The sequence below is a fragment of the Phyllobates terribilis genome, unplaced genomic scaffold (genome assembly GCF_046119375.1).
Source record: "Phyllobates terribilis strain yellow unplaced genomic scaffold, ASM4611937v1 Scaffold_9__5_contigs__length_417890890, whole genome shotgun sequence".
NCBI lineage: Eukaryota > Metazoa > Chordata > Amphibia > Anura > Dendrobatidae > Phyllobates > Phyllobates terribilis.
The window spans coordinates 238,734,822-238,759,550 of NW_027362769.1; the positions used below are offsets into that span (position 1 = coordinate 238,734,822).

Here is a 24,729-nt window from a genome sequence, read left to right on the forward strand (position 1 = left end):
ATGGCACATTTTTTTTTCTTTACATTTTTAGCATGCTTTGGTGGCTTTTTAGACTCCTGTTCATGTTGGAAGCTCTGCTTTTCTCGGCCTGTGGGAGGGTTAGCTGCCGGTCTGTCTTTCTAACCCTTTACTAGCTTGGATATAAGCATTACAGTGGTGTTTTCATTGTGACAGTCAATGATAGATAACACTTTCATCTCAAACCTTCTATGACTAATAGGCAAATGATTTACTTTGTGGGAATGCATGATTACAGGTCATATAACAGAACAGGCACTTCATAGATAAAGATGTGGCAGGTCATGTCCTAACCATGACTTGGGTCTCTGTAGATCTCGGGCAGGCCTACCAGTGCAGAGGAAAATGGTACACCTGCCAAAAGTAAGAAGGTTGTGCATGCTTTAGTTAGTGGACCATTTATTCTGTTGCCTGGAATGTGCTTTAAAGGCTCTTGGAGAGATGAACTGCTCTCTTCTGCTTCAGTATTTTCATATCTGACAAAGGGCAATTATCTGCCATGTTAAAGCAATCAATACTGCTAGGATCCGGAGGTGGAAGCGTATGTTAGCCCTCAGACGTTTCATGGTATAAGCTGCATTGGACACGGCCACATAGGTGGTCAGACAGCTACATTTCATATCTTGAGTTTTTTGACTCCTTCAAATGATTGGGTACATCAGGAGAACATCTCAATAATTATTTTCGGCTTTTGGGGAACGCTGGTGTAGGGGGTGGATCGCTATTCCTAGTTATCATATGGAGAATGTGACCTGCATAAATTTAGTATAAAAGGTTGTACCTTGTGTCTCCTTGTTATAATGATGCATGAGAACAAGGCGGTTGCTCTTTTTATGATTTGGAACTATTGCTGCCTTATAATAATTTCTCTGGTAGCCATATGGACTCATTCAGGATTTGGTAAGAATTTAGCTTTGCATGTAATGTAGATGAATGGAGTATTTCATATCCCATTTACACCTTGTAGAAAAGGTCTGTATGCTCCATTTTCTTAGGTTCTGCAGCCGAATCTGTCTGTACTATTGAGTTGCAGCTATTTCTGACCACAATTTTGCAGTTCAATATTTATGAAAAATGCCTCTTGCTTAGGAGCAGCACTATAATTGACACCCACCCTCCACCCCCTAATTGGAGTAAGGCTGCATTTACAGGCCGGCGTTTAACAGAGACTGCCTGCAGGTCTCCTGACCTGATCCAACGGTCATACCGGCAGAAATGAGGCTGTTGGGTCAAGTCAGAAGACTCCCAGTGCAGTGATCGGGAAACATGGACATGTGAATGCGGCCTAAATCCCAGATTACCGATCACCGACAGCACTGTATAGAAATCTCTTCCATGTTCACCCCTTAGTCATGTGGAAAAGAAAAACACTTCATCAAAATCTCACTTTTCTTTTTAAGCTGGAGATGCTGATGATCCTCCAAGAATTACACCCAATCCTGTAATAAATGGCAATGTTGCTATGGCTGACGGCCACAATAACACAGAAGAAGATATGGAAGACGGTAAGTTATATGCATGGTGCACTAACATTGTTTCTGTCAAACCCCTTTCCTGTGATCTAAGTAATGAAGGAACACCACTTAATGGGCTCCTTCACAGGACCATGTTTTCGGTCTGAGTGTTGTCCGTGAAAGAAACTTGACAGCACTCGGACCAATGTTGTTGATTGGGTCAGTGCAGGTAAGTGGGTTTTTTTTTTTTTTTTTTTTCCTCCACTGACCGAATCTGTCAGATTGGCAGCATGTACTAGTTCCTTCCGTAAATCAGATGAGACTTTCCCATTAAAGTCTATGGGTGCACGAAAAAATCAGATGCCATACGAAGCCACAGTATAACATCCAATTTTCATGTATACCCTGGAGTTCTGGAACATGGGAAACGATGACTGGTCTTGTAAATTATTAATAGCTGAGCTGTAAAAAAAAAAAAAAAAAAAAAAAAAAAAAAATGGGATTGTGCACAGACAGGTGAGGAAAAAAATCATCCCACTTTTCTGAATGACGCTCACCGATTTTTCTTTTTTTATATGGTTTTATGTACCGACTCCACAGGGCTGTGGAGTCTGTAAGCCAAACCTCCGACTCCTTAATTTCCACGACTCCGACTCCCTCATACATGGCTGATGTTTAAGTGATAAATTTACTGTAGCGCAGATTCATCTCAGCTAAAAGTCTAGACCCTTAGATCAGGAATAGGACAGACATTTATAGGACATTTCATAACTTTCCCAAATTCTTATAAAGAAATATTCCCCACAAACTGCATTGAACTACTGTACCCAATTTATTATATATTTTAGGAGTCTGTACATTTTATACCGACTCAGATTCCAACGCCACCAAAATGGACTCCGACTCCACAGCCCTGCGTTCGTGTGAACCTACCCGATGGGTAAAGAACTCTGATAAATTGCATTGAGTCCAGGAATGTCCGATTTGGTCATCTAAATACTTTTCTGTTTCTGGTCTTGTGAAATTCCTCATCATATTGCAAGTATATGCTTAAAAATGACAATTTCTCAGGCCATATTACATTGCTCTGATCACACATGGGCATTGGGCACTACCTTTTGTGTGCTTTTATTAAATCATGTATAATTGACAAAATTTACTGTATGGTATTACAAAAATAATTTTAAAGGGGTTGTCGACTACTGTTGAATTGGACTTATGCTATTGAAAAGATCAGGAGCTGATCTGCGTTACCCAGCAGTGGGCAGAAACGTTGTGCAGAGCTGTTCACATCCGGCCACCTCTGGAGGACGGCTGATTGGTGGAGGTGCCACAACGTGATTCTTACCAGCCTCTCTCTACTTTTGTAATAAGGACGTAATAAAGATTTTTTTTTTTTTATGCCAGCTACTTTTTTTTTTCTTCACGTTGCCATATAAAACTAGTGGACAATCCCTTTTTGAAAATATATTTTTTGAAAAAAAAATGAGTAATAAAAATATGAATGCAGTATTGTAAAACATGTTTTTTATATAAATGTTACAAAGCAACAGATATACACAACTACAACAACCTGTTTTTCTTTGGGACTAACAAGAATAAATTATATTGGTGTGTCTTCAGTTCTGTGTCAGTTTTTTAGGCCGGTGTGGGAAAAAATGCAATGTAAGAATTTTAGTGTTAATAGTTTATTTTCATCAATTAACAAAATGCAGTTAATGAACAAAAATAAATTTGCATCACATCAATATTTGGTGTAATCACCCCCCTTTGCCTTCAGAACAGCATCAAAGCATCAATTCTTGTAGGTACACTTGCACAAAGGAAACCTGCAGGGAGGTTTTTCCTAACATCTTGGAGAACTGACCACAGATCTTCTACAGTCTATTCATGTGATCCCAGACACTCAATGTTGAAATATCTGAGGATCGTTCATAAAGGGGTTATTCTGGATTTTTTTTTTTTTTTGCGATGGGGCTAAGAACTTACCCGCAGGTATCTGCGAACTACCTGCCTGTTATGCCCTGTGACTGTGTTCTGCTCCGTGGCGAATCTAAGGCTTCTGGTGGCGTCATGTCAACAGAGCAATTCCTTCTTCTCTGACCTGTCGACGGGCAGGACCACTGCTGACGTCATGCTGATTGATGGCCTGCTGTCAAATCAGCATGACGTCGGTAGTGACGCTATGTTGACAGAGAAACCCGCAAGAGAAAGAGCCGCTCTGACATGAGGCCACGGTATTGCCGCCTGAGCCATTGGAGATGATGCACGGCAGAACAGGCAGTTATCAACTGCTTGGGCTGGTAAGTTTTTAGCCCCATAGCAATAAAAAAAAAAAATAGAGTCAAATATCCCGGATAAACCCTTTAAAGGGAATCTGTCACCACTTTGGAGTTATCAGACCTCTACTAGGGCCATACATGGTATAGAGGCCATACTTTGCTCCCTGACTTCCCGGACATGCCCAAAGTGCTGCTCACATAGAGCTCACTGTGCTTCATCCTGGCCCCGTCTCTCCGTGCTCTGCGCCGCAGGTTTCTATTGCGCAGGTGCCGGGGAGTCGGTGTCACTTCCCAGCGCCTGCGCAATAGAAACCTGTAGCGCAGTGCACAAGCAGACGGGGCCAGGATGAAGCAAAGCGTGCTCTATGTGAGCGGCGCTTTGCACATGCCCGAGAGGTCAGGGAGCACAGTTCACGTCACAGGGCCCTGTGACATGCAGGGGAGGGGGGAATATGATAATTAAGCATATAGGTGGCGATTTAGGGCAATAATAAGCACATAGGCGAGGATTTGGGGTAATAATAAGCACATTGGCGAGGATTGCTTGGCGTCCTCTGGATGCCAAGCCTGTACAACATGGAATTGATTAAAGCGCTTTTCACTGCAATTAAACCTCTACTATGGGCCATACAGGTAAGTATAGATTTACTTTTCTATACCCTGTATGGCCATAGTAGAAGTCTGATAACTCCATAGTGGTGACAGATTCCCTTTAATGACATTGGCTCCAAATTTATTGTACATTATGACAATAACCCCAAACGTACAGCCAATCATATGACACCCCTGACCAGACTTCTCCAAACAGTAGATGGCTGTAGCTGATTGCTGCCAGTTCTGAGCTGATGGCTCTGCTGGACATCTTCCGATTTTGAAGGGAAGCATGATGTGTCTTTCATCTGTTCCGCTAACTTTCTTTGGCCTACCACTGTGTCTCCAATTCTGTAGGTTGCTGATGTTTCTTGTACTTCTTCAAAAGAGCTTGAATAGCACGTCTTATAATTCCAGCCTGCTTTGACATTTTTTCATGACAAATAACAAAAGACTGACCGTCACTTGCAAGCATAAAATTTTTCCTGGAAGATACCTTGCTGATACAGTATAACTACCTTGTGCCATGTTGGTGTACTCAGTCTTGCCATTGTGTATGACCTGTGACATAATGTGATGGATTTTCATATTCTCAGCTTTGTAGAAAAGTTCCTCCCTCAATTTTAAGCTTCTTCTTGTTTTATCTCAACGTATGTTTGAAAATGATTGTCATTATCACCTGCTTAGTATATTTGGTTATGTAAAACTACACATGCTACTATACTGATGTACATGGCAGAAGATAAAATCGCCCATGCAGGGCCCAGTACAGGAGCACAGCGGCAGAGAGTGTATGGTAGAATTCACTGTCAGTGCTGGAGGCAGTGCAATGCTGTCAGTAGGAGGCTGAGGGACTGTGCACAATCCACCCGGAGGACAGAAGCCACAGCAGGACGTGTCCAATGGCAACTGGAGGATATCTAGAGCTTGGAGGGACATCCTTTGGGGAGTGATATGTGCAAATCGGGACATATTTAAAAAGGAGTTCTATTGGCACAAATTAATAAATGTGTACGTTATTGTAAGACCATACCGTGATTTTGGGAATAACCCTTTAAGGCCAAAAATGTTTGTTTGGTTGCTTCTTTCAGGCTAAAACTGTCCAATCCAGGCCGGTCGAGTTGCTTTAGAGAACTTGGTTGTGTGCAGCTGTGACCCCTTTTCCCATACTGACATTCAGGATCTTGGTGCTGTCCGACTCCTTTTAATGTTTGTGGTAAAATGTGCCATGTCCTACAAATATGCCGTTTTGAAGAAAACATTAAATTGATGTTTTATTTTTTCAGATACCAGTTGGCGGTCAGAAGCAACCTTTCAGTTCACTGTGGAACGCTTTAGTCGACTGAGTGAATCTGTTCTGAGCCCTCCTTGCTTTGTGCGGAATCTACCCTGGAAAATTATGGTGATGCCACGATTTTACCCGGATCGACCACATCAGAAAAGTGTGGGATTTTTCCTTCAGTGCAACGCTGAATCTGATTCCACGTACGACCATTTTATTAAGTTATTTATGCAATTTCTTAAAATATATGGTAAATAATATTATTGAACCAAATTATCACTGCAAAAATATCAAGAAAAAGGCTTTGGGGTTTAACTGCAAGATATATAGCACCAACATATTTTACAGTGCTGTACAGATATTGCAGCTTGCTGTGATGTTACCCACTTAACTCGGATCTGTCAGCAGATTTATTTTCCAATATAAACTGAACCTTTTAATAGTCAGTAGTGGGCAGTTTTTGCTTTTACTGCCTCTGTCCAGTGCTCAGTTTTTTTTCTTTTTAAGTCCTCCATATGGTTCCAGAGAGATGGGCTTTTTTTTAATTTTATTTGGTGCCAATTTTATGGTCTTTACAAGCGGGCGTGGCTCATAGGATTCCTGGGGGGCATGTCTTTGGCTGCTCTGCATTATTACCCTGTCAACGCCTTCTTTTTAAAAAGCATAACAATTAGCCTATAAAAAAAAGCCCTCATGGGCCATGTGGCGGATTTAAGCACAAAGGGCCCGAGTGATACTGGTGTTTTGTACACCAGTGTTAATGAAGTCACTGCTGAAGTAAGATGCGCCTAATTAAGAAGCACCCTTCTTAATAAATTAAGCGGATCTTACAATTGTGCGTAAAATTGTGGCATAATTTTTTTTTTATAAACCTTGTTTTTATTAAACTTGGATGAGTTAGCCGGGCGAGCTTTGTCCCAGCCACTTTGGCAGAGCTCCCCTGGACTAGCGTAAAGCACCAGAGAGTCACAATTTTTGCACCACTTGTGACATTTCAAGGTGTTTTGTGCCAGGAAATCATACCAAAGGGTTTGGGGTGTTATATAGTCAAGACATTTTTAAAATTACAATCCCCATTTCACTGTTCCCCAGTTATAAAAAAAAAAAAGTACTGAGTTTAACTAGAACTGATTTAAAGGGAACCTGTCATGTCTTATCTGCTAAGTAAACTGCCCCCATAGCGTTGTTAGTGATACAATGTGCATCACTAACACGCTTTTTTCATTAAAATTAGTGACAATTATATGAGTGCTTAACATTTTATGTACTTATAATCCTACCTGCTCGTTCAGTCATAGGGGTGTGATTCTCATATTTAGTCATGGGCAGGCGCCGCATTCAGACAGTGCTGGCGCCGCCCACGTATTTAAATTTTGCTCCCGGCGAGCGCTGAAGTTGTGGGGCGCTGGTGCAGTATCACGGCCAGGCAGTAAAGCTCCCAGCACTGGAAGCCGTACATGCACTATGATGAGCAGCTCCCCGCGCCTGCGCAGTGAGGCTGTGTACTTTCCAGCTTCACTGCGCATGCGCTGTGACGAGCTGCTCCCGACGCAGGCACAGTAAAGTTTCCAGCTTCACTGTGTGCAGCCGGAGCGCTCATCAAAGCGCATGCGCAGCTCCCAGCCCTGGGAGCTTTACTGCCTGGCCGTGATACTGCGCAAGCGCCCCACAACTTCCTCGCTCGCCGGGAGCAACTTCAAATACGTGGGGGGCGCCAGCACTGACTGAATGTGAGAATCACACCCCTTTGACTGAACGATCAGGTAGGATTGTAAGTATTTAAAATCTTATATCCTCATTATATTACCACTAATTTTAATGAAAAAAGTGTGTTAGTGATGCTCATTGCATCACTAACAATGCTATGGGGACAGTTTACTTAGCAGATAAGACATGACAGGTTCCCTTTAATGCTCTGTTTAAAGAGGCACTCCAATGAAAATTGTTATTGGCCAAACCTGTGTGAATGTATATGTAGCGTAAGTGCATTAATATAGTCACAAGTGGCTCTTACATTTTATGTCTGCGGAGCTTCCTCACTAGCCTCCATAGACTTGCAATGTGATAGCAACTTCTGGCTCAGAAATAAAGCGCAGTGTCATCCAGCAAGTCGGAAGATCACTCATGTGATTCAGAAGAGGAGTGAGGCGGCGCTGGAAACTGGTGAAGACGACGATCTGTAAACCTATTACTGCACTTACACACCACATCATATAGATTTACACTGGTTTAGCAGATACAAATGTGCTTCTATAGTTTCAGAATTATGCAGCCATTCTCATAGATTTTTACTGCTAGTTCACCTTTCTCATCCGGTCTAACATCTACTTAGGATTTAATTATTAGTGCCTGAGTGTGGGAGTATCTGCCTTTAACTACTTTTGATACTGGTAACTCATGCTCCCCATACACATTAGATAGCTGTGGGTCGAACGACCCTACAGCCGATGGCTCTCCTGACTCCCCCCACACACAAGAACCCTCCTCTGCATAGCATCTCTTGGGAGAATAGAGGGATCATCCAACAACCCAGATCCTTCTTTCAGCAGCAGAATGGAAGGAAGGGAGACACAGACATTACTAGTGGGTAGGCGGAGCCCACACAGGATAGAACACCTCAGATTACAAAAAAGTGTTGACCGGCTCCTCCTACTCCAGCTCCCCAGTCTAAAATTTGAGGTCGCAGAGGATAGTCGCTGCGGGAGCAGCTCCTCAGAATTTTTTTTTATTTTTATCGGACGGAGACTTGGACCCCCCGTGGTCTAGAGGTCTCAGGGGTCTCAGCGCTGCTGGACCCCCACCTCTCCCCTGGCGGATCTGCATACCCTTTATGGTGGTCCCTGCAGAACCCTGCCGGCCCCGGGGGATGAGTGACGCTTCCCGGTGGAGACGCAAACCGCGCCATTGGGGTCCCTGCGCGCTCCGCCCTGGGGGAAAGCTAAGGGCCACAGCGCCACAAATCCCTAGGGGTCCCTGTGGCGCTCAGCTGGGTGAGTACTCAGCATTGGTAAATGTGTTTGAGTGCTTCAGCTACTGCTGCGGCGGCCGCTGTTACATGTGTACTGTTGGTGACTGTGTTTTTTGTCCGCAGGTGGATCCCTGCAGGACATGTGAAGCGGGGCAGGAGCGGAGAGCGGAGGAGTCGCGCGCTTTTTTGAATGCCGGCGGGGGGGCGTGGCTTCGCGCCTTCCCGGTCTTAGCGCGCGCTCAGAGCGCTACCTGCCCGCGAATTCTCCTGTCCCTCCCCTTCCGGCTTCTCTCTCTCACTGCGCGGCGGCCATTGCTGACGGCCTCCTCCGGCTCCTCACTCTCCTCTCCTCCTGTCAGAACCGAAGGAACACTGCACAGCGGCTAGCTGGGTGAGTCGCTTCTGCCTGTCAGGGCAGAAGCTTAACCTCCTCACCCCCACAGCGCAGGGCACCTTTCTGCGGCACAATTAGGTGGCAGACTGTGCTGCCCTGCTGCTACTACCTCATATAGAGGTTTTTTTGTCTGGGACTCGCACACCTCTTTCATTTAGCAGAGGTTGTGGGGAGTCTGCTGCATTAACCCCCTGGTAGGCGGTTAACCCTTAATTGAGGGACAGCTGGGGTAGCTCTCTCTTTAAGAGCTTTAACCCTTCAGTGTTCGTTTCTTTCCTTTTAGAAGCCACACTGTCCTAGTTACTGACAGGCTTAAGCCTGCTATATACTGTGTGAGGGCATGTCAGATCAGGGTCCAGGAGGCGCGGACCGTCTCCCAGGTCCGCTACAGGATCAGTCTCGCTTATCTGACTCGCAGGAGTCCTCGACGGCGTCAAGTGCAGCGCAGGTCGGGGGGCTCAGTGATGTTAAAATGGAGGCTCTCACTCGTTCTATTGATAGCCTGTCTGACCTTCTAGGTCATTGGGTGTCAGCTAGATCCCAACTGTCTTCTCATGGCAGGAAGCGCCACAGGCCGGTGCTGTCCTCCCCACGCAGCGACTCTGAGATCTCTGATATGGAGGGTTCCCCTTCAAGCTCTGCTGGGGAGATGTCCGATTCGGATAAAGAGGGTCGGCAGGGGCGCTCTGCCTCTCTTTTGGGCCGTGTGGATGCTTTTATTGGAGCTATGAGGGAGGCTTTAGTTACCGGAGGAGGTAACTAGACGCCCTGGTAAGTCGGCCCGGCTGTTTCAGGAGTCGCATAGGTCGCGGTCAACGTTACCATCTCTGGATGAACTTGATGGGGCGGTGGAGAAGGAACGCTTGTGTCCGGATAAGCGTTTTCAGGGGACACGGTTTTTTGAGGCACTGTATCCGTGTTCTACGGAGTCGATTGCTAATTGGATTCCTTCTCCTGAAGTGGATGTCCCTTTATCCCAGCTTAGCAAATCTTCATTACTTCCTGTTAAAGGGAAGGCGAGTCTGCAGGATCCGCTAGATAGAAAAACTGAGATGGCGGCTAAATCCATCTACGAGGCCGCGGGTCATGGATTCAGAGCGGCGTTAGGAGCCATGTGTGCTGGTGAAGCTTCCCTGAGGTGGTTGGACCGCCTGCGGACGGCGTGGCATGATGGATCCCCGCTATCCGAGGTAGAAGGGCTTTTCAGGTTGTTGGAAGAGGCAGAGCGATATGGCAGAGATGCAGTTCTGGATACTACGTCACTGCTGTCCAGGGCGCAATCCTCGGCTGTCACAGTCAGAAGAGCACTGTGGCTTAAGCAGTGGACCGGAGACGCGGTTTCCAAGCAAGGTTTGCTGTGTTTAGCTTACAAGGGTGGTCAGCTGTTTGGGTCTGACCTCACGGAACTGATTGCTAAGGCCAAGGCAAAAGAAACAGCCTTACCGCAGCGAAGAGCTGTGGCTTCTGCATCTGGCAAGTCTAGTGCCGGTAGTAGTCGGCGGCCCTTTCGGCCCAGGGGACGGTTCGGTCAGCTCTCTTGGGGATCGGGTCGTCCCTCGTTTTCAGGAAAAAAGACCTCTCAGAAATCCCGCACTCCCTGGAAACAGAACTTCCGTCAAGACAAACGGGAAGCTGACAAAAAGCCCGCTAAGGCGGACTGACGCCAGGGTCTCACTCGAGGGTCCTCGAGTGGGGGGTTGCCTGCTCCAATTCGAGTCGACTTGGGCGTCCCACGTTTCAGACGCCTGGGTGACGCGGGTTGTGTCGGCAGGCTATTTCATAGTTTCTTTCTCGACCCCCGGACAGATTTTGCCAATCTCTCATTCCGTCAGAGCCCGAGCTAGCTGCCGCTCTACGGCGGGAGGTCGATTCCCTTCTGCAGAATGGTGTGGTGGTGCCGGTTCCGCCGGAGGACTGGGGAAGGGGGTTTTACTCCAACCTCTTTGTGGTCCCCAAAAAGGAGGACAAATTTCGCCCCATTCTGGATCTCAAAAAATTGAATCTGCATGTCCGGACCCGGAAATTCCGCATGGAGTCGCTTTGCTCGGTTGTGGCGGCTCTGTCACAGAACAATTTTTTTAGTGTCAATCGACATTCGCGACGCTTATTTGCATATTCCAATCGGAAGGGCCCACCAGCGCTTCCTACGTTTTGCCATAGGTCAGGACCATTACCAGTTTGTGGCCCTGCCATTCGGGTTGGCCTCAGCGCCCAGAGTTTTTACAAAAATTCTGGCACCTCTCATGGCGATCCTTCGAAGGCAGGGGGTTACAATTCTTCCCTACCTGGACGACCTTTTGATTGTGGCGTCCACAGAGGAGGAGGCGGTGAGGGCTCGCAACCTATCCCTTCAGCTCCTGGAGGACTTCGGATGGCTAGTCAATTGGAAGAAGTCATCTCTGGAACCGTCGCAGTCTATCCTGTTTTTGGGGATGCACTTCGACACGGTACGGGCAGTGGTGTCCTTGCCTCCGGACAAGCAAGCAAGTCTTCGTCAACATGTACGGGTTATGAAGTCTTCGACAGCAATGTCCCTTCGAAGGTGTATGCGCCTTCTGGGTTTAATTGTGGCGTCAATGGAGGCGGTCCAGTTTGCTCAATTTCATTCCAGGGGTCTCCAAATGCTCATTCTGACCCGTTGGGATTGATCGCAGGCTTCGCTGGATCGCAGTGTCATCATCTCACACAGGGTGCGAGAGTCTCTAGGATGGTGGTTACATCCAGAAGCGTTATCCCAGGGGAAGTCCTTCCTTCCTTCTTCCGCGGTGGTCGGTCATAACCACCGATGCCAGTCTGACGGGCTGGGGGGGGGGGGGGGGTCTGGAACGATCTCTGGGTTCAGGGAGTATGGTCGTCAGAAGAGTCTATCCTGCCGATCAACATCCTGGAGTTGAGGGCGATTTTCCTTTGCCTCCAACACTGGACGGTCCCTTTTAAGCGGTCTGCCAGTCCGAGTGCAGACAGACAACGCGACGGCGTATATCAACCATCAAGGTGGGACGAGGAGCTCCAGGCTCATGATGGAGGTCTCTCGGATCATGGTATGGGCCGAGGCCAGGGTTCCAGCCATCTCCGCGATTCACATCCCAGGAGTTCAGAATATCACGGCGGACTTCCTCAGTCGCGAGAAGGTGGATCCCGGAGAATGGAGTCTTCATCCGGAAGTTTTTGCATTGCTGTGCTCCCGTTGGGGAACTCCCCAAGTGGATTTGATGGCATCCAGGTTCAACGCCAGGTTACCGACGTTCATGTCAGGTACAAGGACCCGGAGGCTGTGGCGGTGGACGCTCTAGTGGCTCCGTGGGACCAATTCGAGCTGATCTATGTGTTTCCGCTGATATCCTTACTTTGGTGTTGCGTCGGATCAAACTGGAGAGAGTCTCGGCTATGTTGGTGGCCCCAGATTGGCCAAGGAGGACGTGGTTCTCAACGCTGGGGTCTCTTCTGGCAGAGCCTCCGCTTCCACTTCCCCCGGACCTGTTAACCCAAGGGCCCATTCGTCATCCGGACCTGAAGTCTCTGCGTTGGACGGCGTGGCTCTTGAGACCGAAATCTTGACCCGTCAAGGATTTTCAGCCGAAGTCTTGACCCGTCAAGGATTTTCAGCCGAAGTCATTGCCACTCTGCGAGCGGCCAGAGGTCCTGCTACCACTAGGATTTATCACAAGACTTGGGAAGCCTTCTTCTCGTGGTGTTCGGGTTCTTCAAGGAACCCCATGATTTTTTCCATTCCCAATTTTTTGGCCTTTTTGCAGTATGGGCTGGATAAGGGTTTGGCAGTTAGCACCCTGAAGGGTCAGGTTTCCGCTCTATCCTTGCTGTTTCGGAAGGCTATTGCCTCGCGTAGGGACGTACGTTCCTTTTTTCGCGGGGTAACCCGTCAGTTTCCGCCGCGGAAGGCACTTGTGACTCCTTGGAGGCTCAATCTTGTCTTGGAGGCTCTTCAACATGGGCCTTTTGAGCCTATGGACTCTGTTAGCCTTTCATTGCTTTCCTGGAAGGTTGCCTTCCTGGCGGCGGTCACCTCTTTGAGAAGGGTTTCTGAGTTGGCGGCTCTTTCTTGCTCGCCTCCTTTTTCTGGAGTTTCACCCGGATCGCGTAGTGCTTCGTACACGGGGCGACTTTCTACCTAAGGTGGTGTCACAATTTCATGTTAACCAGGATATTGTGTTGCCCTCGCTCTGTCCAGAACCGAGGAATGCGAAAGAACGGGCCTTGCACACATTGGATTTAGTGCGGGCGTTAAAGTTCTATTTGTCTATTACTCAAGGTTTTCGGAAGTTGGACTCACTTTTTGTGATTCCAGCAGGTCGTCGTCGTGGTCAACGACCTTCCAAGGACACTATAGCTCGATGGATTCGGTCGGCCATTTTAGAGGCTTACCGACTTAAGGGCGAGCCTTGCCCAATTAAGATTCGAGCTCACTCCACGAGAGCTGTGGGTTCATCATGGGCTTTTCATCAAGGGGCCTCGGCAGCTCAACTCTGCCGGGCGGCTACCTGGCGCTCCGTCCACACTTTTACAAAGTTTTATAAGGTGGACGTCAGTGCTTCCGCTGATGCGGCCTTAGGACGTAGGGTCCTGCAGGCGGCTGTAGTTTAGGTTATCTCTTTAACTTGTGTTTAGCGCTGGTTGCGCATTTATCTAAGTTGTTGGGAATCTGCCTCTGTTGTTTTTTTCCCACCCTTAATTTCTGGACTGCTTTGGGACGTCCCACTAGTAATGGATCCGTGTCTCCCTTCCTTCCATTCTGCTGCTGAAAGACGGATTTTGGTAAGAACTTACCTGTAAAATCCTTTTCAGCAAAGGAAGGAAGGGAGACACAGCTCCCTCCCATGGCAGAAGTGTGTTGTTGTGTTTTCAGATGCGGCGTGACCCTTCTCTGATGGCGGTTATCTGGGCTGGGGTCAGCGCGCTAAGGCTCTGTTCCAGCATTGCCAGCTCATCGCAGTGGTCAGGTCCAGTGAGTAGTACCTGGGACTGTGTGTTTTTTTTCTGTTATATGCATAACCTGTCTTCTTGCTTTTTTCTGAGTTTTTCAGAAGGGGTTGTGTTGCTCCGCTGGTGTTAATTGCTCTTCCTTAGCTTGTGTACGGACTGGAGAGCTGGAGTAGGAGGAGCCCAAGCTGGAGGGGCCGGTCAACACTTTTTTTGTAATCTGAGGTGTTCTATCCTGTGTGGGCTCCGCCTACCCACTAGTAATGTCTGTGTCTCCCTTCCTTCCTTCGCTGAAAAGGATTTTACAGGTAAGTTCTTACCAAAATCCGTCTTTTTCCCAACATCATCGGCTGGGAGAGTCAGGGGGGCCCATACACATAAGACTGTTAGGCTGTGTGCCCACGATGCGTTTTTCAAGCGTTTACGCTGCGGAATTTCCGCATCGTAAACGCTTGGGAAACGCTTGGTAAACCTTCCCCCATGGTCTCCAATGCAATTCCGCACTTTCAATGCCCATGCTGCTTATTTTTCCGCAGCGTTTATGCTGCGCACAAAAATCCGCAGCATGTCCATTAATTTTGCGGAAGCGCTGCGTTTTCGCCGCCATTGACTTGCATTAGAACGCGCCAATTCCGCAAGACTGCATCTGTACTTGCGGAATTGGCGCGTTCTAATGTGCGGATGGTACCCGGGTGTGGAGAAGAGAAGACTCTCCTCCACACCCAGGTACCATAGAACCTGTAAAAAAAAGAATAAAATAAAAAATAAAGATTATATTCACCTTCCGACGGCCCCCGGACTCCTTCTCTTCGCTTGCTGACAGATCGCGCAGGACTGAAGGACCTGCACTGACGTCAGTCATGTGACGGCTTGTCTTTTCAGTACCGCGATCCGACTGCAGCCAGCACAGGAGCGCAGCAAGTCTCAGGGGCCATCGGAAGGTAAGTATAGTTGTTTTTATTTTTAACCACTCTCTATGGTCACACTATATAAATCCATGCTGTTTGCATGGATTTATATAGTGTGACCTAGTTATCACAAGCACTTTCCAAGTGATGCTAATCGCTTGGAAAGCGCTTGTCAACCCGCATGCGGAAATGCCAGTGAAGAACGCTTCATTTCCGCATGTCCCTGGCAGGAAAACGCATGTACAATCCTCATGTACAATCCTCATGTACAATCCTCATGTACAATCCTCATGTACAATCCTCATGTACAATCCGCATGCGTTTTTTTTCTGCCAGAGAGATGCAGAAACGCTCATGAAAAATCCTGAGCATTTCTGCATCGTGGGCACATAGCCATAGTCAAAGTTCTCGGTTACACTTATTACCTTTCCTGTGAATAACTGATAAATGCATGAATTAGGAAAGTCCCTTTAGTGTAATATTGTCACTTCTTTCAGGAATCTACTTTAAGGCAGCATGGTGGCTCAGTGGTTAGCACTGCAGCCTGGAGTCCTGGGTTCAAATCCCACCAAGGACAACGTCTGCAAGGAGTTTGTATGTTCTCCCCGTGTTTGTGTGGTTTTCCTCCGGGTTCTCCGGTTTCCTCCCACACTCCAAAGACATACTGATAGGAAATCTAGATTGTGAGCCCCAATGGGGACGTGATGATAGTGTCTGTGAATTGCTGCAGAGTATGATGGTGCTATGTAAGCAAGCATAATAAATGAGAATATGGATGGAGTAGTTGGGACCTTTTTTTTATATTTTTTTTTTTTTATTCTCCCTTTGGGTTTCCTGAATGTAAAATGTAATGTTTTCCCTGGCAGGTCATGGTCTTGCCACGCACAGGCAGTACTTAAGATAATCAACTACAAGGACGATGAGAAATCATTCAGCAGACGCATTAGTCACTTGTTTTTTCACAAGGAGAATGATTGGGGATTCTCCAACTTCATGGCATGGAGTGTAAGTAGCTGCATCTTTCATGTAGTTTGTGACATTTGATTAAATGCAGAATGAATAATGTGCAAACCATAAACGTTGTGGCCCTAATACAATCTTGGGATACATTTTAATGAAAATGTTCTATAGCAATACACTAGACATGACAATGATACTGTGTACAGTTCATCCATCTCCACCTTGTCCTTTGTCCTCCTCCCATCTTTTAATTAATGGGTGTTGTGCAGCGACGCACTCATCACCCAGCTACAGAAGGATTTCTCATCTTTAGTTTGTTCACACGGAGCTTATATACCTTGGTGAAGCCCCCTGCGTATGAGGTTGACCCTCGTAGTCTTGCAGTTTGAACTGCCTTGGTCTGCAGACTGATTAATCCCATTCAATGGTGGGAACGTAAATGGGAATACTGTCTGCAGTTTCCAGGTGGAAATCTAATTTAATAAGTGACATCTGACTTGGAGCTGTTTGGAAACGGAATCAGAAAAATCAGAAGATCTCCCGTTTTGTATCAGTGTGTGCTGAAATCCATGCGGAAATAGATGACACTGGAGGGTTTTTTTATCCTGCAATGCAATTTCTCCCAAAATTTCTGTGATAAACCTCCCTAATGACCAGACCAGTCCTTATGACCAGACTGGTGTTGAGCATTGATGTCACAGCAAAATTCTATTAATACGATGGTTCTCTGCACAAAGAAAATGGTTATTGGCCGCACATCACCTGTTCACACAGGACAATGTGCTGCTGACAATTATTTCTAAGCCTGCTGATAAATCATCGCTCCCAACAAACAAGTGTTTTACTCGTTGTTTGGTTATTTGCTGTCTTGTTAGTTGGGCTGGTAATCAGAGAATAGGTATTTCTAAGAGCACCTGTTCCCCGATTATCAGCCCATCAGAATCGCACATGCTGTACTAGTTAACACCAGCAAATTTTTTTTTCCTCTCATCGTGGCCAGCTTTTCTAACCCTCCACCCCTTCCCTGGGCTTTTGTTTTAGTTTATTGCATATTTTGCAGATGAAGCCCCTTCTTAACGTAAATGCATTGTTTGGAGCATGGTTTTTAGTCATGTTCTTTGAGCTAATCAAATGGCCGTATATGTGGCCCTGCTTTGTGGATACTACGTATGGTGGCACATTTGTAGTACATGTGCCAACCGTCTATTTGTTAGCATTTTATCTGAAATTGTGATATATTTTTTTTTATATCAGATTAAGTAAAGAAACAATAGTTGAGGCTACTTTAGGAAAGATACCTTTGGGTATAACATGAGCCTCGTATCTAGATGGGCACGTTGCTGATCATGAATTTTGATTTTGGTCATTTTTTTTTACAGGAAGTTACAGATCCAGATAAAGGTTTCATAGAGGATGATAAAGTGACTTTCGAAGTCTATGTGCAAGCAGATGCTCCTCACGGTGTAGCGTAAGTATTTATCTAGACCTCATTTAAAGGGGTTAGCTGGCGATTCTGCAGCTTCATCTGATATCACGTCGACAGAGTAGTTCCTATTCTACTGGTCTGCTCTGTTGATGGGGTGTGAACAGCTCCCTGCTGCCTAACTGCGGGAAGCCGGCTGTCAATGGGCATGATGTCTTCAGGCACACCCCATTGACTGTGCAGAAGAGGAAGAGCTGCTCTGTTGACGTGAAGCAGCAGTCACTGGCAGGTGCAGTCCATGAAATGCTCTGAGCCATCGCCAGGCAGAACAGGCAAGTAGTTAGCAACTACCTGCCTGTTAGTTCTTAGGCCCGTAGTAAAATAATAAACTATTCCCAGATAACCGATTTAACACACTTTCACTATTTGTATACAAGTGGGTTTCTTATAAAATGTTGCATTTGTTTCCACTCTTTCTCTGTTACTCTACTATAGCTGGGATTCTAAGAAGCACACGGGTTATGTTGGATTGAAGAATCAGGGAGCAACGTGCTACATGAACAGTTTGTTGCAAACATTGTTCTTTACAAACCAACTTCGAAGGGTATGTGCTGTGGGTTTTTTTTCTGACCCTTTTTACCTTTTACATATGTAAACTTGCATTAATATAGCATTATCTTTCTAGATGCCATTTTCAGGTGGATCTTTTTCTATTTGTCCTATTAAGTTTTGTGTCCAACAGATAGTAATTTTGTTGATTTCTTTGTCACATAGATTGGTAACTTGTATTTAGGGCTGATAAAATATAGCTTTATTTTTAGTTGTGTCCTTATCCCATCTAAGAAGGTAAGGATTGCCATAAAAAGTTAAGACCCCTTCTGTCTCGTGTTTTTTCTTTAATGTATGTACATGTATTCTGGGATTATTAATTGTTTTGCAACTGACTTTCATTAAAAAATTAGTGCATTCTACCTTTACAATACAAGTTATGCCTCCATGCACTTTCTGCTCCTGGATAGTACCCTACATAACTGATTTTATCTTCTGCCACCTACAATCTGTCTAACGATCTGTGTGGTTCATCATTATTTCCTGGTTTCTCTTGGAGCTCAACTGTCCTGCACTTTTTCACAAAAGAGCTTGAGCTTGTTTGTTGGCTGCTGCTGACAGATCAGTGATGTGAAACTGGAAATGCTGCTTTAATACTTATGGCAGAAGACAATCCTCTGCTATGTGCATCTGCTGAACATCATTTACAATGATTTGTCAGGAGCAGGTAGCAAACATGGCTCAACTCTGCACTGTCTTGTAATTACAAGTTGTGGAGAATTGCAGGACAGCTGAGCTCTAAGATAAACCAGCTAATGATGTATAGGCACACAGGCAGCTATAATGATGTAGATGGGAGAAGATAAAATCAGTCAGGCAGGGTACTGTACAGGAGCAGTAGTGTAAGGCAAATTAATTAGCTTGATTATAACTGAGAGGTGAGGCTTGTCAGGAGCACACAGCAGGGGCCTGCAGCACTGAGGAGAAGCAAGTACTGCTGGGAAATGTACTTTTAGATAAGTATTGTATTGCCCATTCTGCTTTGTGAAATGGGATTTTCAGAGGGGCAGATAGACATGAAATAAGACATAAAGGTAAGAGAGCAACTTTATGTTGGACTTGTTCTGTAATATGTATTAATAATAAGCATACATTTACTGTGCTTTGTAAAAAAAAGAATGCAATTCTGAGAATAACGTGGTGATTTTTATGGTCTTCCAGGCCGTGTATATGATGCCCACAGAAGGGGATGACTCCTCCAAGAGCGTTCCTTTAGCATTACAGAGGGTGTTCTATGAATTACAACACAGCGACAAACCTGTAGGAACTAAAAAGTTAACAAAATCCTTTGGGTAAGATATTAGTAAACCAGTTGAGGCAATAATATAAAGCGCCGTATCTGAAGGCAGTTGACTGTCGTGAATGGTGTATTTTGTGCTCTAAACCTAGTTTCAAGCCATGTAGCACAAAAACTAGATTTTTCACATCTTCTTTCCATCTAGCATTACCAGGATAAAATCTGAGCAGTATTCCTGATGTTCAGGCAGAAAATCCTTCCATGTTGCATTATCACAGTATTGTACAGATCCAGCCGCCTGTGATTGAGCAGAGGAAACCAATAAGAAATGTTGTTTTCTGTGTTTTGTTATTTTTACATTACACTTTCCACTATAACCTAAATGATTTCACGCTCTTTTCTTTAATTAGATCCTCATCGTACATTTTTGTGTTTTTGCTTATTAGGTGGGAGACCTTAGACAGCTTCATGCAACATGATGTGCAAGAATTATGTAGAGTGGTAAGTTGTCCTGATCCTTTCATGTAGCCAGAGTGACCTCCAGTGCCGCCTAACCTTGTGAGAATGTTTAACCAATGTTGATAGGTTTCTTGCATCGGCATATGACCTGAATGTGAAAGCGGTCCTCAATTAAAGGTATACTTTAAGCAAAGCTGATATTGTTATGCCCAGTGCAGTGTCTGTCTATGGGTTCGATGAATGGCACAGGGATTGGAGATCACCAATAACAGGAATCTGTCATACACAACCCCTTCTGCCCTGCATTAGGCATAACACAACATGCTGCAACCATCTGGCATTTTATCCAGTGCTTGTGGTATCTAATATGCTATGACATGACGACGTGTCACCGCGGTCCAGGTCTATTGATGCCACGGGCAGGATCCATTGTATGGATAGAAGACCTTTTGCACAGGTTGGATGATATCTAAATTAGATAATGCTGGATCAAATATAAATCACAGTTGAAGCATGATCTTTCTCTAATTACTACTGTCAATGCTGGGGTTTTCTATGCTTATTGTCAGAACGCTGTCCTACCCCCTTGAGTGATCCTTCATGGCATTCTATGGCAGATCAGTTAATCACAGTCATAGTTTATTTTTTTTACTCTATCTTGCAGTTATTGGACAACGTGGAAAACAAAATGAAAGGAACATGTGTGGAAGGGACTATTCCAAAGTTATTCAGAGGAAAGATGGTGGTACGTGTCTGAAGCGATTGACGAGAGAGTGACAGATCATCACTGTCGAGGTGCTAAGACTTCTCTTTCCTTCTGTTTCAGTCCTACATCCAGTGTAAGCATGTAGACTACCGTTCTGAACGGATAGAAGACTACTATGATATTCAACTAAGTATAAAAGGAAAGAAGAACAGTGAGTACCCAGGGGAAATACAAATGTAAAACAGAAAAACTGGATTCAGTGCCTTAGACATGTATATGGGTTGGATCAAGTGTTTTCTCCTACAGTGCCTACAAGTAGTATTCAACCCCCTGCAGATTTAGCTGGTTTGATAAGATGCAAATAAGTTAGAGCCTTCAAACTGCAAACGAGAGTAGGTTTTATGAACAGAAGCATAAATCTTACAAGCCAAAAAGTTATGTTGCTCAGTTGAATTTTTATTAAATTTTAAACATAAAAGTGTGGGTCAATTATTATACAACCCCTATGTTTAATATTTTGTGGAATAACCCTCGTTTGCAATTACAGCTAATAATCGTCTTTTATAAGACCTGATCAGGCCGGCACAGGTCTGTGGAGTTATCTTGGCCCACTCCTCCATGCAGATCTTCTCCTAGTTATCTAGGTTCTTTGGGTGTCTCAAGTGGACTTAATTCTTGAGCTCCTTCCACAAGTTTTCAATTGGGTTAAGGTCAGGAGACTGACTAGGCCACTCCAACACCTTGACTTTTTCCCTCTTGAACCAGGCCTTGGTTTTCTTGGCTGTGTGCTTTGGGTCGTTGTCTTGTTGGAAGATGAAATTACGACCCATCTTAAGATCCTTGATGGAGGAGCGGAGGTTCTTGGCCAAAATCTCCAGGTAGGCCGTGCTATCCATCTTCCCATGGATGCGGACTAGATGGCCAGGCCCCTTGGCAGAGAAACAGCCCCACAGCATGATGCTGCCACCACCGTGCTTGACTGTAGGGATGGTATTCTTGGGGTCGTATGCAGTGCCATCCAGTCTCCAAACGTCATGTGTGTGGTTGGCACCAAAGATCTCGATCTTGGTTTCATCAGACCATAGAACCTTGAACCAGTCTGTCTCAGAGTCCTCCAAGTGATCATGAGCAAACTGTAGACGAGCCTTGACATGACGCTTTGAAAGTAAAGGTACCTTACGGGCTCGTCTGGAACGGAGACCATTGCGGTGGAGTACGTTACTTATGGTATTGACTGAAACCAATGTCCCCACTGCCATGAGATCTTCCCAGAGCTCCTTCCTTGTTGTCCTTGGGTTAGCCTTGACTCTTCGGACAAGCCTGGCCTCGGCACGGGAGGACACTTTCAAAGGCTGTCCTGGCCGTGGAAGGCTAACAGTAGTTCCATAAGCCTTCCACTTACGGATGATGCTCCCAACAGTGGAGACAGGTAGGCCCAACTCCTTGGAAAGGGTTTTGTACCCCTTGCCAGCCTTGTGACCCTCCACGATCTTGTCTCTGATGGCCTTGGAATGCTCCTTTGTCTTTCCCATGTTGACCATGTCTGAGTGCTGTTCACAAGTTTGGGGAGGGTCTTAAATAGTCAGAAAAGGCTGGCAAAAGAGATCTTTAATCCACACATGTGAAGCTCATTATTCTTGGTGCCTGAACTACTTCTTAATACTTTTGGGGGACCAAACAGAATTCTTGTGGTTTGAGGGGTTGAATAATAAATGACACTCTGAATTAACTTTTAACGTTTTTAAAAAAAAAAAAAAAAAAATTGCTGCAGTGCATTTCCCACTTCCAGGCTGATCTACAGTACAAATGTCACAATGCCAAGTTAATTCCGCATGTGTCAACCAGCTAAATCTGCAGGGGGTTGAATACTACTTGTAGGCACTGTACATGTTCACAGTGTGTAATGGAACCAGTCAGTAACTCGGGCAGTGAGAAATAAGACTTATTATATACCTTCAGCCTACTTTTACAAACAAGGAAAAACATGCTTTTAAATTTTTGATTCTGAAGTTGCCATCCAAAGGAGAAATCCTGTGTTTAGCAACACTGGTAGCACCCTTTAACTCCCAAGTAGTGGGTCACTTGGCTCGCTCAGAAAGTGCACATTAAGACACCTCTATATACACATCTCTCAATACAGTGCTGAAGCCTTGGGTTTAAATCCATGGTAATAGCAGAGGTTTAGCTTGTGACCACTGGGTCAACCACCATTCCCAAATGTTAGTGTTCAGCACAGTCCGTAAACCCTATTTTTGTCCATGGGAGAAAGTTTGTACCCTGCTCCACTCACACTCTCCCTTCTCTACAGCCACCCCATTTGTGACATGTTCTATCTTTATCTGTCATATTTGTGTTGCATGGTCACCTCTCAAAAGGGGTCTTGCCTCAACTACTTTTCTTAGTCCAAAGGCTCACAGTCACTCTTCTGGTCTTTTGTTGATATACTTGAGCAGTAAAGTCACGTTTGCAGCACACGTGACCAGTGCAGTCAATCATTGGGCTCCATGGTTCTGATGAAATGATTGGCTGCAACAGTTACAACACTGTTAACATCACTGCTGCAACTGATGAACAAGGACCAGAGCAGTGGTGGAGGAGGTATTTCTGGACCCGGGAGGGTGTGGGAATAGCTGTTTTATTTTAGAGGTCTACAAGACTATGTACTATGAAGATATGAAACTTGACTGCCCATCTTAATGCTGTACGGATCAGGCTGCACCCTCACCAAGGCTTCCTATCGGGGGCCCCTAGGACTGACATAGCTGTAAGTTATGGAGCCATGGCAATAATGCTGTCACTGGTTTATGATGGTCCCTGATTCCAGCAATGTGTCACTTTTATTGGTGTTGTAGTTTTTATCCAGCTCCATACCTAGTGCACCGTGTAGGGAATAAGTGGTCTGTGGGCAGTGAGGGGCAGGGCAGGGTTGACCCCCAGCTCATTACTATTGAGGTCTCTGCAGCGAGTGCATTACATTGAGAGGACTCCATCCCCAGCTTCTGTTACAGCTATTATACTGCGATTTTATGAGCATTACTGCACCAACAAAGTGAGCCAGCATCTACCATCGGTCACAGTAGCCTCCGGTGATGACTGCCACACATGCATATGATCAATTCAAGAGTCAAACATATGGCTTGAGATGTGCAAGGGCCGCAGGAAATGGCGGCTCAGGGGCAGAAATGGAGTATTTGTAAATTTCATAGCATTTTCAGGGCGTAGTCAGACGACAGTATAAATCTGACTGCAATGCACGGACTGGCCGGCGGCTCTCCCGACCACTGTGTGACCGCTTCATAGAAATATATGAAGCTGTCGCGCTCCCAGTACATGCATTGCTGGTCTGATTTATGCAATTGTTTTCTGCGTCCTAAGCCCTAGTCAGGCATGTGGACAACCCCTTGTAAGCATGTTCCATGTCTACCTGTTTCTAATTAGCCAGTTGCTTTGTGATGTTCATTTCTAGGAACTGCTTTAATGTTGTATTTGCTGAGCCATCAGTCCTAGTGCATTGTCTGTAGCCAGATGCCATTACGAGCTCCATTGTGAATGTGCTCGCTGGCCGGTCCTGCTCGGCATCGTTGCCAGTGCAGTAAACCAGCCGTGTGCTCTCTGGATTTCTATTTTGTTTGACTAATGGTGTTGAAGGAGAAAACAAGGCACTGTCTCCTATGGAGGGACATATTCCCTGATGACCTTGGGAAAAGCGTCTTGTCACAGAGTTGGGCCGCTTCCAGGTTGATGCATCAGCTGGTCTTTGCTATTGACTTCACATTGCGGTTTTCAGATTTTGAAAGTCTTGTGGTGTAATGCCAAGTAATCCCCAGCTTTACAGGACCCCATGCGTCTTAAAGAGAACCCGTCACCACATTTTTCATGTTGAACTAAACACAGAACACTATCCCTAATGTTTGGTGGGAATGAGAGTCAGAATTCTTATATAAAGTGGATCTGTCACAAAATTTCACAATAAAAACTATACATTATTATACAGACCAGTTACATGTGATGCTGGGTACATATTTTGAGACTATGGCCACAGCCCCACTATCAGTATTTGGTCAGTATTTTTTCTCAGCAGTGAGAGCCAAAACCTGGTGAGGAATAATCAGAGAAAAGGTATAATAGAAACAAGTCACCAATTCTGCATTTATCACCCACTCCTGGTTTTGGCTCCCACTCCTGGGAAAAAATACTGACCGAATACTGATAGTGGGGCCATGGCCTATATGTCTGGATGGCTTTATAATCCTGGTATTAAAATGAGCAGGTAAGAGAGCTCACATGTCCAAGTGTATTCAGTCTCCACTCCCTGGGCCTCACTGACTGCTGCAGTTGTTACTGAGCAGTGTGAGATCTCAGCAGGGAAGGGGGGCAATGAGGAGCTGTCAGTCAGACTTGGTTGGTGGAGATTGAGTTTAAATTTATACTGCCATTCTGACATGGATTTTCAAAGTAAGTACACCAGCCTCATCTAAAATATCTATTTAATACTTTTAT

General features: G+C 45.5%; 1 protein-coding gene across 2 annotated transcripts in view; it reads left to right on the top strand.

The window, feature by feature from the left end:
* Nucleotides 1-24,729, top strand: part of USP7 (ubiquitin specific peptidase 7) — a 73,587-nt gene that overhangs the window by 20,416 nt on the left and 28,442 nt on the right. For both annotated transcript variants that reach the window (XM_073647752.1, XM_073647753.1), the window contains exons 2-10: nt 1,419-1,523; nt 5,632-5,830; nt 15,702-15,840; nt 17,175-17,263; nt 17,714-17,822; nt 18,989-19,119; nt 19,511-19,565; nt 20,188-20,268; nt 20,350-20,440. In XM_073647752.1, the coding sequence (XP_073503853.1) occupies nt 1,419-1,523; nt 5,632-5,830; nt 15,702-15,840; nt 17,175-17,263; nt 17,714-17,822; nt 18,989-19,119; nt 19,511-19,565; nt 20,188-20,268; nt 20,350-20,440 (999 nt within the window). The remainder of the gene's footprint in view (nt 1-1,418; nt 1,524-5,631; nt 5,831-15,701; nt 15,841-17,174; nt 17,264-17,713; nt 17,823-18,988; nt 19,120-19,510; nt 19,566-20,187; nt 20,269-20,349; nt 20,441-24,729) is intronic.